We start from the raw sequence: 14,805 nt of genomic DNA, 5'->3' as shown, positions 1-14,805 counted from the left end.
CGGGGTAAAGTGCCCAAAACAGAATCAGTCAGCAATGACTTGACTTCCTCTTACTTTTTCCATATTCAACTCAAACCCCATTTCTGGCAGTCAGTGGTTTTTGGGCTGGTCCACAAGGACGCATGAGAATATGAAGTACTGTAGTAAGATGCTTTAAGATGCTTTAAGAAGTTTGTTACCCTCCCAGCCACAGAAATGCCCCAGGATGCCGTGTTAAAGAACTTCCATATCAGGCAGTGTCTTAAGAACAAAACAGACCTGAGAAGTGAGGATTGCTGTTGTTCAGACTTCCAAGGGTCACCTGAAGCCTGACATGTGCCTCATGAGGTCAGGGATGAAACAGATGGCTGCCTTTGGGAGGATTCTGGCCAACATGTATGCATTTTAGTCCCTGTCCACCAGGGGATGCAACTTCCTACCACAGTCATATTTCCTGTGTGAAATGTAGGCTTCCACTGATCATTTCTCTGTCACTCTAACCTTCTTCATAGTAAGAATGAAGAACATTATTTAGGTGATGCTCCAGAGATGAAGTGTTCTCCAGGCTTCATGAGTGTGGTACTCTTAATGCTTGGTAAGTACCATTCCTCTTAAAATTTGGATTCTTTCTTCCATGGTGTCAGTTAAACCTTTAACTATTATTTATCCATGAGTTTTATGCCCAAGGTGACACAGATCTCCTTCCTCTTTCCTCAGGACAAACCCGTGGAGACTCAGTGACTCAGACAGAAGGCCAAGTCACCCTCTTAGAAGAGGCTTCCCTGACTGTGAACTGCACTTATTCAGCATCAGGGTCCCTTACTCTTTTCTGGTATGTCCAGTATCCTGGTGAAGGTCTACAGCTCCTCCTGAAAGCCTTGAGGGGCGAGGAGAAGGGAAGCAACAAAGGATTTGAAGCCACCTTTGACGGCAAATCGAAATCCTTCCACTTGGAGAAAGGCTCAGTGCAAGCCTCAGATTCAGCTGTGTACTACTGTGCAGTGACTGACACAGTGACGGAGACTGTAGGGGGAGCTGAACACAAACTCTGAGCAGAACAGAGGACTGGAAGCTGAGGGTCTTTGCCTGATCCATTCTGGTTCCAGCATAGTCTGTGGTTGTTTGTCCCTCAATGTCTGGTTGATACAAAATCATACAGACAACTAGAGTTTAGGAACCAGAAGTAACATTCCCTAAATCCAGGTGTTCCTTAGTGACACTGAATGCAGTTCAATGCCAAGACTTCCTCAGTCAGGGTGTTACTCATTCAAGGTAAAACCACATCATAATGAAGTGGTCTTGTGCTCATTCCTGGAGTGAACGTCCAGCCCCACAAGTTGGTCATTGCACCCTGGTGGGAGATCCTGTGTCTTATCACAGTTTTAGAGAGACATAGTGTGACCAAGAAGGTCGTGATGCCCAATGTCTTCCTGACAGAGTATGGCAGGAGAGGTGACGGGAAAGCTTCAGCCTATGTAATGGGTGCATGTTGGCCAGAATCCTCCCCAAGTCACCCATCTGCTTCATTCCCAACTTCATGAAGCACATGTCAATCTTCAGGTGGCCCTTGGAAGTCTGAAGAACAGCAATCCTCACCTCTCAGGTCTATCATTATGATTATGGGGTAAGAGTCATCAGTGGGAGGGACAGAGAGGGAGGGAGAGAGAATCTCAAGCAGATTCCTCAAAAAGCATGGAGCCTGACATGGAACTTGATCTCATGAACTGATCATGCCCTGAGCAGAAACAAAGAGCCAGTCATTTAACCGAACTACTGATTCACGCAGGCACCCTATGACCTTTAATTTAGTAATTAAATTTAATAATCCCCTTATCAGTAGATTTTATGAATGAGATATGATCAGATATTAATATATTTCCTTATATATTAGTTATATATTCTTGGTTTAAATTAATTTTTCATGTAATTGGTTTAAAATATAAACTTTTCTTCATACCTCTATAAATATAAAAGCATGTGAAAATGTACTTTAAACAATTCAAGAGGGTATACAATAGAAATTTTTCTCAGGCTTTTAGATAAACATTGTAGACTAGGGGTGCCTGACTGGCTCTGTAGGTAGAGCTGGGACTCTGGATCTCAAAGTCATAAATTTGAGACCCATGTTGTGTGTTGAGAGTACTTAAAATCTCTAAGAAAAAAAAAACATTGTAGATTAATAATACAATATATCTTTTGATTTCTCTAAAACTGTTTTAAAAAGATAGTGAAGATATTCCAAAGGGCAGAAAGCCACAAAAACAAAGAGAAACAGGAAAGAAGCTATCAGCAGACAGTGACATCAACCACTTTTAGAAAATAGGCTCTTTATGGATCGGGGCACCCTTGCAGGAAAGACTAGATAAGACACCGGGGCCTACTGTGAAAGCATCTCAGTGTGTGCTGTGCCCTCTGGTAAGGGTCAGGGAAAAGAAGCACCACATGATTTTGGGTAATTGAGGAAGATGTTGTTGCCCACGTTGGTGCATGGGTGGGTGCATGCATGTGTTTGCATATATTGAAGGTATTGAGGTGGAGGGAAGTAAAATATGTGGACCCAGTGAGGCAATTTTCCAAGTCACAGAACAGCTATGCATCCACGACCCTATAAGAAACAATGATCATCTTCTAAACCCAGCAGAAAATGGGATTTTGGTCTTTGAGGAATTGAGAAGAGGACATAAAACATTTTCTCCAAATAATGTGCATTACAGAGCTTTTTGATTTTTGCTCACCAGTTCAACTTTCCTTTACTTAAAGATGTTCTTCAGTTCCTCCCTCTAATCCCTGGCAACCACTGGTCTTTTTACTGTCTGCATAGTTTTCCTCTTCTAGAATGTTCTATCTTGGGTGTCAAACAGAATGCAGCCTTTCCAGATTAGCTTCTTTCACTTTGAAGTATGCATGTAGGGCTCCTGGGTAGCTCAGTGGATTAGCCATCTGCCTTCAGCTCAGCTCATAATCCCGGAGTCCTGAGATTGAGTCCCAGGTTGGGGTCTCTGCTCAGCAGAAAGCCTGCTTCTCCCTTCCCTCTGCCTACTACTTCCCCTGCTTGTGCTTGCTCTCTCTGTCAAATAAACAAATAAACTCTTAAAAAAAGAAAAGAGGAAAATATGCATGTATGTTTCCTCCATGTCTTTCCATGGCCTGATAGCTCATTTCTTTTCAGCACTGAATAAGATTCCCTTGTCTGGCTTACCATAGTTTACTTACCCTTTCTTCTACTGCAGGATTTCTTGGTTGCTTTCATGTTTTGGCAATTATGAATAAAGGTGCTATAAACATTTGTGTGTTGATTTAAAATCTTTTTGATTAAAAACTCAGAAGTGGGATGACTGGATCGTATGGTAGTTCTATTTTATACTTTTTGAAGAACTTCTATGCTGTTTTCCATGGTTACAGCATTGTGCATTGCTTCCAACAGTGGACAAGTGTTCCAATCTCTTCACATCCTCGACCACAGCTTCATTTTGTGTTTTTGAAAATAGCATTCAATTTTTTTTTTATCTTTAAAGTCTGGATGGTACCAGGCAATTTATTGTAAATGTAGAGACAAATACATTGAGATAATCACCATTAAAAAGGAACTAGAAAATTACATATTTAGATTATGTGCTTTTTATCTGCCACCTTCAATTAGTGGCTAGTACCAACATTTTATTTTGTTTTATTTTTAAACAATTTAAATTCAATTAAATAACATATAATGTATCATTAGTTTCAGAGGTACAGGTCAGTGATTCATCAATCTTATATAACACCCAGTTCTCATTACATCATGTGGCCTCTTTGATGCCTGTCACCCAGTTACCCCATCCAACCACTCCATTCCCCTCCAGCAACCCTCAGTTTATTTTCTATGATTACAAGTCTCTTATCGTTTTTCTCCCTCTCTGCCTTCATCTTGTTTTATCTTTTCCTCTCTTCCCTGATGATTCTCTGCCTTGTTTCTTATATTCCTCATATCAGTGAGATCATAAGATAATTGTCTTTCTCTGATTGACTTATTTCATTTAGCATAATACCTTCTAGTTTCAACCATGTCGTTGCAAATGGCAAGATTTCAAATTTTTTTTGTTACTTTTTTTTTCAGCAGAACAATATTCCTTGTTTTTGCACCACACCCAGTGCTCCATGCAATCCGTGCCCTTTCTAATACCCACCACCTGGTTCCCCCAACCTTCCACCCCCTGCCACTTCAAACCCCTCAGATTGTTTTTCAGAGTCCATAGTCTCTCATGGTTCACCTCCCCTTCCAATTTCCCCCAACTCCCTTCTCCTCTCTAACTCCCATTGTCCTCCATGCTATTTTTTATGCTCCACAAATAAGTGAAACCATATGATAATTGACTCTCTCTGCTTGGCTTATTTTTTGATGGTTGTGTAATATTCCATTGTTTATATGGAACAATAAGTTTAAGTTTTGATTCAATTCAATAATTTATTTTTATCTATGCTTTGATTACTGATATATTTAAACTTATTTCTAATATTTTCGTTTTGCTCCATATGCTTTCACTTCTTTCTTCTCTTTGCTTTTTTGTTGCACTGACAGAATTTTCTCTTTTTTTTTTTTTCTGATGATTCAGGGAAAGTAAAGTACCTTTCTCTTTCATTGACAATATCCTCAAACTGTTTGTGTGTGTACATGTACAAGTGAGTACATCTTTTCTATGTTTAATTTTATTCTGTAATATTTTTTCCTTGTATATACCATGGCTTCTCCTTGGGTGTGCTTTTTCTCCTGCTGATTTAGTATATTTAGAAAACCTCAATGGCTGATTGAAGCAAACTGTACAATATCTCTATATCAGGACAGAATTTCAGAAAGAGTTTATCAAATGAGCTGATAAGCTCCAGTTTTAATGCACATTAAGGAAAACATAAAAAATGAAAATATTCCAACACAATAATCAGAATATGAATTCTCTTCATTCTTCTTCAAGCCCTTTGTCCCTGACTTTCCTCCACCTGGAGTAATTTTCGCCTGCCAGCCTCGGGGCTCATTCCTTCATTTCCTCCTAGTTTCTGTTCCTAGAAAAACATGTGCTCATGTAAGGAATGCTTATAAGGTTTGTTGTAGTGTAGTATTTCCTAGATTAAATAAGTCGACTTAGCATTTGATCAATAGAGGAAAGGATATATATACTGAAATATATCCACAATATGGAATATAAAGGAGCAAAGGATGTATATGGGTTAATATATAAGATCTATAAGATTTACTATTGAGATTATAAACAAGAAATGTATATTTATATTATAATAAATTCTAAATAAAATGCTGTGTGTTTTATGTCGATTTAAATCTAGTAAAACATCTGTGAACATCAACCCCAAATTGTCAAGATGAACAAAGAAATAAGGTAATAAGTGATGAAATCGTCAGAATTGAAAGTGGTAGTCAAAAAGGATTTTACTCTATGTGAAATGTTTTATTACTTTTAATAATTCACATGTTCACAAATTTCTCCTATTGTTAAAAGTAATGAGGCTTATCTGTATTCCCCTCCCTTCTTGGCACCAAAAAGGGGAAAGGAGAGATGACCACCTTTTTCATAACATTATGTCCATCGACCTAAACTATACGTATTTCTCTGGGGTCACATAGTTTTTAGTTTTCCCTTCACTTAGTGTCCTATTCTTTGACTCGATTATAAATATATATATTTTTGTCTTACCCTGTAGATGTAAGCTTGTATGTGTTCCTCTTTTGTATATTTTATTTATATATGTATTGTTTTAATTTTATTTCCAGTTAGTTAACATGAAACGTTATATTAGTTTCAGGTGTATATATAGTGATGCAAAACTTCCACAGATCACCCGTGCTCATCAGGAAAAGGGCACTCCTTCATCCCCTCACCTATTGAACCCATCTCCCAACTCTATCCATCTGGTAACCATCAGTTAGTTCTGTTTAATTGAGTTTTTTTTTTTCAAAGATTTTATTTATTGATTTGACAGAGAGAGATCACAAGTAGACAAAGAGGCAGGCAGAGAGAGAGGGGGGGGGAAGCAGGCTCCCCGCCCAGCAGAGAGCCCGATGCGGGACTCGATCCCAGGACCCTGAGATCATGACCTGAGCTGAAGGCAGCGGCTTAACCCACCGAGCCACCCAGGCGCCCCTAATTGAGTTGTTTAATTGATTCATTTTTGTCTTGTTTTTTTTTCCTCCTTGCTTGTTTGGTTTGTTTCTTTAATTCCACTAGAGTGACATCACATGGTAGTTGTCTTTCTCTGACTGACTTATTTCCCTCAGAGTTATATTCTCTGGCTCCATCCATGTCATTGCAAATGGCAGAATTTCATTTTTTGATGGCTGAAGAATATTCTATTACACTTTATATATTCTGAGCATCTAGGAAATTACTCCTTTGAAAATGCTCAATGAATACTTGTTGATTTCTGAACTCAGGTAAAGAAATAAAATAAATAGCACAAGATGAAATTTACCAAATTATTTTCTGATCTCAATTTCCATGAAATTCCATTTTAAAAGTGGGATTTGGTTTACCTGTAACCCCCATTCAAACTAAGCAGCTATCTTCTTTTCTGGTCATATGCATTTCCGTCACCAGGAAGATTGGAATGAATGGGTCTGGGGATTGCTGAGTGGCTCCTTCTAAGTGGTCTTTGCCACGAGCTTCATTCCTCTAGGGGGCACTCTAGACCTTAGGAGAAACAAAGACTTTGTGATGGTTGGAAGGTTGAATAGTTACAGAGAACAGAAATCATGTGAGCCAGTCCACTTATAGATAGCAAAGATAGGGAAAAGAGAGAACAGGGTTTTTTTTGTTTTGTTTTGTTTTGTTTGTAAAGACCCTGTGAGGTTTTCAGTTCTGCCATTGCATATCAACTTCAGACATCTGGAGGCCATGTCTCTAGAAATCCATTATGCAGATAATTCTTCACAGGTACCAGGAGAGGAATATTTCTGGGCATTGTGAGTATGGAAATATCAGATATTCAACAGAAAATATCCCATTATCTGCTGTCAATTGTTATGAATAAAATCACCCAAATTTACTGGCCTTGAAACTATTTCAATACCCACATATCCTACCTTTTCATGTGCTGAGAGTGGAGAGAAACAAAAATGAAGAGAAGAGAGGAAACAATAAGGAACAAAAAGAAAAGGAAAGGGAGAGGACAATATTGACTTTGGCCTGCAATGTGTGGCTGGTCAGACTGAGCTCTGTGGGTGAGCATGGTGTCTAGCAGTTGCACAGGAGAGTTGGAGAGGTGGAAATTATATCAGAGAGGACTTTAAGCACTACATCCTATTTTTCACTGACCACATTCTGGTAGGAATCATTTTCTTTACAGACGGTGACCGTCTGTCTTGGTTTCTAGAACTCTTTTGATAAATTGTATTTACTTCGGCAATACTGAGTGGATGCTATCAGATAGTTTTCCTTTATCAGTATTTTTACATAACTGAATGCTCACATTGTCTGTCAAACTATGCAGTTTGGGGAATGGAGTCATTCTTCCATATGATTCTTCAAGGTTCTGGGTAATCCCCAATAGGCTCTGACTCTCCTAGAAGAATCATTCACCTTTCTTCACACACTAACCCGCACTTTTCTTACATAAAGTGTTTTAAGAAAAAAAAAAAAAACCTTACATACTCCTATATTGGAAATATTCCTCCTACCTGCCTGCACTGCCCGCAAGCACAGTTTGGGAGAGATTCCTGTGCAGTGATATAGGGCCACTGTGGGTGGAGTCTCAAGTTCTGTGAATGACAGGGCTGAGGTGCGATTGGTGCTCAGTGATTCTGGTGGGAAGGATTGACTCTAAGAACACAATTCCTCTGGACCCAAGACTACACTCTACACAGTAGGGGTGAAGGCACCTTATTAACTAGACAAGGTATCATGAGGACACCCTGGGGAGCTCTGCTGGGAATCCTGTGGCTCCAGGTTTGCTGTGAGTGGGGACGTTCCAGAAGGGACTGGGGAGTGGTCCACAACCCACAGTGATGGGAGGAGCTGACACTGAGCTCCTAGAGTCCTATATCCTCAGGGGTGTGTCTTAGGATATTTTACACATTTTCAAACTGCATCAGTGACTCTCCAGTGATATAATTTGTGTTTGTTTCCTTCTTTCCACACAGGGGTGAGAGGGATGATGGTGGAGCAGAGCCCTTCAGTCCTGAGCCTCCAGGAGGGAGCCAGTTCTACTCTCAAGTGCAATTTTTCTAGCACAGTATACAATGTGCAGTGGTTCCGACAGCACCCCGGGGGCGGCAGCCTCACCCGGCTGTTTTACATAACTTCAGGGATGCAGCACAGTGGGAGGTTAAACTGCACAGTGAATACTAAGGAAAAGTTCAGCACCCTCCATATCACGGCGTTCCGACTGGAAGACTCAGCCACCTACCTGTGTGCGGTGGAGGCACAGTGCTCCCTGGTGATCTGCAGCCTGCACCCAAACTGCAGCTGGGCCTCAAGCCCCTGCCCTTCCCTGGGGCTTCCACTGCAGCCATTGCATATTTTCAGATTAATGTAACAGTGTCTTTTTCCTCCTAAAATTAGACCTAGCAGTGTTCTCATTTCACTTGCTTTTCTTGCTCTTTTTTTTCCAAAAAGCTCTTTGCAGGTAAAAACCTCTACCATGGAACCCTTGGAGCAAGTGATAGCAATGTCCATATCCAGTACCATGGGAAGATAGAGGTCCTGGCAGCTACCACATAAATTAATTATAAATTACTTAAATGGAAAACCCTCAAAAAAAAAAATAGATGGTCATGAACAAACAAAAGACGTGACATAATTTTTAACTTTCCTGTAGGTTATTTTTCAGTGAAATATAAAGAGACCATGTTGAATGTTTTTTTCAAGTCTGTATTCAGCTTTTTCTTACTCCTGGAAATAGAAATGTAATAAAATAATTTCTTTGAGGGTCACTCACTCTACTTATTACATTTATTTTCTTTTTCAGCAAGATAATACCCTATGAATAAGTACTTTCATTTTGTGCATGAATAAAGGGAGGATTTTAGAGCATAAGTGACTTGGTGGAGCTCATATTATTCCAAAGTTGATGAATCTGAGATGACAAGAATGCTTATCCTCTGAATAGCGATATAGAAGACCCTACAGAATCACAAAATCTCAATGATTTCTATTGATCAATTTGTACGATATGTTGACATCTATCATTGACAGAAGTAACCATTTCAGTCGTTTCTGAATAGCACCTTGTGTGGACGAGCACATGGAAATTTTCATTCTGTTCCATGAAAATCGTCACTCTCCCTTGCATTTTGAATGAACCTATTTTCATGATCTTGTAACATCATTCCCGGTTTGGAAAAGGGAGCAGAAATCCTCCAGGACAACCCTAAAAGAACCCTAAATACTGCTGACCCCAAACCCAGAGTTGAAACTTGCATGTGGAAGATTCCAGCACATACTGAGTTCCAGCCTGCACTGGTTTTTATGTTGAGAAAAAGGCATTGATAGGAAGTCCTGTGCCCCTGAAAATTCAGATAGAGAAAGATGGGCACACTCCCTGAAGCTGGGAGAAAAGCCAGCTTCCTGAGCATGGGACCTGTGCAATTACATAGCCCCCAACTCTCCCAAAGAACCGTGCCCTTAGTTTGATGTTGTGCCCTCACTGTCTTGAAATCAATACTAATTTTATCTTTGTACCTGTCTTTTAAAAGGTTGTCCCATAAGTGGGGGAACAAGTGCCTGAGCAGAGAGATATGTGGGCAGCAGGACTCAGGCAGGAACACATGCAGGCTCAGGTTCTGGGTCACAGCAGTCTGTGTGTGAGCTGAGCAGTTGGCATGGCCACCTGTGGTGTTTATGCCTGTTTTGGACTAGCTGGGGCTTTGGTATGCAGCAAAGGGTCTAGTAAATATTGTTGGGAAATTACTACAAATTGAATGTGTATACCTGGACATTTCAAGAAAGCAGTTTGGCAATTTTTTTTACAGACCTAAACATACTCTTACTACATTGTCCAGCAATGGTCTTCCTTTGTATTTATCCAAAGGATTTGAAAAGTTATGTGTACACACAGACTTGTACACAAATGTTCTATAGAGGTTTTATTCATAATTACCAACCTTGGAAGTAAGCTACCTGTCTTTCAATAAGTGAATGAATAAATAAATTGTGGCACATCCAATAATGGAATGTGATTTGGTGCCAAAAAAGAAATGAGGTATGAAGCCATTAAGAGATAGGGGGAAATTGTATGCATTTTACTAAGTAAAAACAACCCATCCGAAAAGGCTGTAAGGTATGATTCAGGCTCTATGGCTTTCTGGAAAAGACAAAACTCTGGAGGGAGTAAGAGATTGTTGTTGCCAAGGGTTGAGGGGAATAAGAGGTATCAGTGTAGCTCAGAGCATGTTTAATGTAATGACTTACTCTCTATGATACTGCAATGGTGGATACATATTTAATACATTTGTTCAAACCCAAAGAACCTACAACAGCAAGAATGAACTCTAGATAAACTGTGGGCATTGGGTTTCATGATGTGGCAACATAGGGTCTTCCACTGTGAAAAGGTCATTGGGAAGGTGATAATGGGAAGGCCATACTTGTGTGGGGTCAGAAGGTATACAGGATACCTCAGCACTATGTCCTTCTTTTTCTTTGAACCTGGTTGTGATGGTTGAAAAGAAGAAAATCTTTAAAAAATAAATGGGAGACATGAAACTAATATGTATGAAGGGTTAAAGCATTTTAGATAAATGATTCCCATAGAAACATTACCTGATGATATATTTTAACCTAATTTTTGAATTATGTTCCCAAGTTTTCATTTTGAGATGATTTCAAAAATTGAAGAGGCATCCCTGGTTGGAAATTTTGAAACTCTGAACTAAGGATTCAAAGAGAAAGCCAGAATCCATAAAGCAATTAGGCTGTTTTAAAAAGTGCATCTCGCTTTCTATATTAAACAGCTCATCCACCTCCCCTAGGTTGTCTCAACTGCAGAGATTCTTTTTTTTCATACAGTACATAAGTTGTATGTAAAAGATATTTATAAGAAATTGAAACTCCAAAAGAACTTCCTGCTTACCCATGGCTCAGGTCATAGTGCACCCTCATCTCAGTGCCTGTAAAGGACTCAGTGAATACATTGCCATTTTATTCAATGTTAAATTGGATTTATTTCTCCTTGATACATTAGTGATCTCAGAGAAGAAAAGAAAACCCAGGTAGTGATCTCAGAGAAGAAACAAAAACCCAGGTAGGATCTCATCTCATCTCATCCTGCTGAAGAGGCCTCAGGGTGAGTTAGAATCAACCTCAGACCCACTAGATCACATGTGGTTATAAAAACGGCCCTGGGGTTCCATGATGCACACAATTTCACTCAGTCTGACACCAGTCCACATTGCATACAACCAGTCATCAATAAATATTTGCTTCGTAATATAGCATAGAAGAAATTAAGAGCTAGAAGGGCCCTTAGAATTTCTTGAGTCCAACTTCATGTTACACATCTTGACTGTTTCCAAGATGACTGTATGAAAAAATTAGGTAGTGAGTGAGCTGGAGGAGAAAGACACTGGGTTTCCTAATTTCCTCTTTAGCATTTTTTCCCCTGCCCCCTTCCTGTAGGACCATCGTGCTGAGTGAAGAGAAAGTGTCTAATGCAATCCCAGGCATTTATCTCTGTGGTTTGGGTCTGAGAAAGTTGTGGTCCAATCAGTTTGAAATCCTGAATGGAGAGTTCCAATTTATGTAAATGTCTGAGACCTTGGGCAGGAAGGGAGACTCAGGCTGAGCCACCGTGATTTTACCAGCAAACTCATGCATCACTCACTGTTTTTATAAGAGTAAGCCAAAGGTGATGGCACCATGTGAACACCTAGAAGTATTTCTAAGTGCTTTCCTTAAAAAAAAAATATATTTAATATGCCAGTTGGGCATCCCTTGAAGGCATGATGAGCATAATGTGCATAACTCACACATTGTCTGCAAAAAAGGTCACTGGAATTGGAAGACTTGCAGAACTGACAGTCCATGAAAAAGGTAGATGAAGGTTTTCTAGACCAACACTAGGATCATACTAAACCAAGGGCCAATGAAATAATCAAGGAGCTGGAAATTTTGCACAAGGGATGGCCTTATCTGTGTAATAGTTAATAAATGGAAAAGTGTTATTATAGATAATGGTCATATTCAGAACTTTACATTCAGTTCTAATAGTCACACCTAAAAATTGCAAATATTGACCTAAATAATCTCTATCGGAGAAGAGGGAAATTTACCCTGAGAAGTGTGAGAATTCTTACTTTATGGAGAATGGGTGAAAGAATGGAAGATTCTCAGAACCAAGAAGTTTTCCATACATAAAAACACATTTCATATATACACATATATTAATATATTGAGTTGATGTTCTGATAGCTGTCTTTAAATCTTTCAGGGTAGAACAGGTAGAAGGAAGACGAGTTGTATTCTTTGTCGTTTCAGAGGCTCCATGAGTAGGAATCACAGGAAAGGGGATTCCATTTTTGGAAATGAGGTAGTCTTGGTTTCTCAGAGACCATTTCTCTTGATCAGTTCTTTAGGAGCAGTTTCCTGTTGGTACCATCCCCCAGCACACACAATATTTATGGTTTCCTGGATTTTTTCTCATAGAGGTCATCAGAAGATTCCAAGAAATTCATATGAATGAGAAAGGGGTTTTGGAAGAGAGAGATAATTCTGGAAACTCGCAGGACTGGAGAACTTTATTAATGAGTACTGAGGCAAGAACACTGTAGTGGAGTTTAGGAGAAATATAATGGAGTATGGAATGTGGAGTTTGTTGACCAGGAAGTGGGAAGCATGACAGGATGGATGGCTAATACTTTAGCAGAAATTCTCCTTAGGCTGTGAGTCAGTAATTGCATTGGAGGACATGCCGTGTATTTTGATTTGAGAAAAGGAAATCACCTCAAGGATAAACTTACATAGTTAAGTGGTCATATTTTCTGAGTTTGCAGCTTGATGTTTTCTCAGGATTTCTACTGAGATTCTACTGCTGATTGCACTACTGCTGATTCTACTGCTGATTGCACTAATTTGTATAGAGAAATCTGTCAGATTTCTCTATACAAATTAGTGCAATATTAGGTCAAAAAGTTTCCTACAGTTGAAATAGTAATAACAGATGCAAGTTATCCCTGCTCCCCTACCATTTAGATTTGGTCCTTTACTTTTTGTCATAGTCATCTGAACTGAAGGGATAGTCCACATTTTGACTGTTGGTACTGTCATTCCTTTGGAAAAAACAAGGTCAGGCAATACCATCCAGGAGGAGCAGAGCTGAGATCAGAGGCATTTGAAATATCAAATGATCTTCTCTTTCTTACTGTAATCTTTGGTTACATTTTCCTTTTACAAAAGGGTTTTCTCTGTAATAGACAGTTGAGGATGGTAGATTTGGTAGAACAGGAAGGAAGTAAATCATGATTCCTTCCTGATTTCAAACATGTACACCAGGGCCATTACTGAATAAATAGCAATAGCATCTACCTCTTTCCAACTTACTAACAGTGACTCAGTAGTGTGCAGGCATATAAACCTTGATTTCCTCATTCTTACTGTACCCTTCATCAGTGATCTAAGATATAATTTGCTTGACTGACTGCTGCCTTGATGCATGTGAGTCCCTCAGAGACACAGGCTAAGAGAAGAGCATTTCCCCAGGGAGTTCAATAGAGACATGACCACAAGACGGCAATGCACTTGTGCTGATGCAGAACACATGGAGGGTTCATCTTAGTGCATCTGATGGACTAGACCATGGCAGCAGCAGAGCCTTTTTCTTATTGGCTGGTAGACAACATGGGAAGTTACTCTGTTAGAGGAAAGAAGGGATGCCCTGATAAGAAAAGTAGCTGAGCTGGCTGGAGGCTGCAATTCTGAACCTGAGCTTAACTGGGAGGAACCATGAAGACATCCATGAAAGCTTTAATCACGTTCTCGTGGCTGCAACTCACCTGTGAGTTGAGCGTTTATGGGCACTGTAGTATATTAGTGGATATTCTTCAGAAGTCATGACTGACTTTACTCAGGTTTCCTACCATTAGTGTAGAAAAAGAGCATTCTGAAGCACAATAACCTGGAATCTCTTCTCCTACTCTCACGTTTTCTTTCTGCACAGGGCTCAGCCAGGGAGAGAATGTGGAGCAGCATCCTCCTACCCTGAGTGTCCAGGAGGGAAGCAGCTCTGTTATCAGCTGCAGTTATTCAGACAGTACCTCAAGTTACCTCCCTTGGTATAAGCAAGAACTTGGAGAAGGTCCCCAGCTCCTTATAGACATTTTTTCAAGCATGACCACAAAAGAAGACGAAAAACTCACTCTCTTATTGAATAAGACAGCCAAACATCTCTCCCTGCACATCAGAGACACCCAGCCTGAAGACTCAGCTGTGTACTTCTGCACAGCAAGCACACAGTACTTCCCAGGCACCTGCTGCCTGCACTCAAACCTGGGACTGGGGAAGCCCCTGTCCTTTGACACAGACCTTCAAGGATAGCTTTTGTGCTGTTGTTTATCCACAAGTGGAAGCTAACATATTAGACATTAAAAGCATATAAGAAGAAAAGTAAGCTAATGGTGACCTGGACAGAGTTAGAATATTGTGTTAGATGACTGATGGTTATGGATTCTTGAAGGCAGTTAGTCATGTTTTATTGTGAAATCTGGGTTTTAAAGATGACTTTACATTTGCTATTCAGAACCCTGTCATACAAATAATTTTTAATACATTAGCACATCCTATTACGGATAAACTTTTAATTCTTGTCTTTCAAATGTTACAAATGTCACTTTTTCCTTGTTATAAAACATTA

The 14,805-nt window shown here is 39.7% G+C and overlaps 3 gene segments (V, D, J or C); all 3 read left to right on the top strand.

The window, feature by feature from the left end:
• The first annotated feature begins 513 nt into the window (after positions 1–513).
• Positions 514–1,031, top strand: LOC116867380. The segment is given in 2 exon segments: positions 514–574; positions 697–1,031. Coding segments are annotated over 2 exon segments (381 nt in total).
• Positions 1,032–7,862: 6,831 nt separating this feature from the next.
• On the top strand, positions 7,863–11,703 carry LOC116867379. The segment is given in 4 exon segments: positions 7,863–7,914; positions 8,102–8,381; positions 9,735–9,794; positions 11,577–11,703. Coding segments are annotated over 4 exon segments (519 nt in total).
• A 2,195-nt stretch (positions 11,704–13,898) lies between these two features.
• Positions 13,899–14,489, top strand: LOC116867378. The segment is given in 2 exon segments: positions 13,899–13,950; positions 14,113–14,489. Coding segments are annotated over 2 exon segments (429 nt in total).
• Positions 14,490–14,805: the final 316 nt, after the last annotated feature.

Source organism: Lontra canadensis, unplaced genomic scaffold (assembly GCF_010015895.1).
Source record: "Lontra canadensis isolate GAN:19392208 unplaced genomic scaffold, GSC_riverotter_1.0 scaffold12, whole genome shotgun sequence".
In the NCBI taxonomy this organism is placed as follows: domain Eukaryota; kingdom Metazoa; phylum Chordata; class Mammalia; order Carnivora; family Mustelidae; genus Lontra; species Lontra canadensis.
Note: the sequence above shows the minus strand (reverse complement) of the source record. Positions and strands in the feature narration are given on the sequence as shown.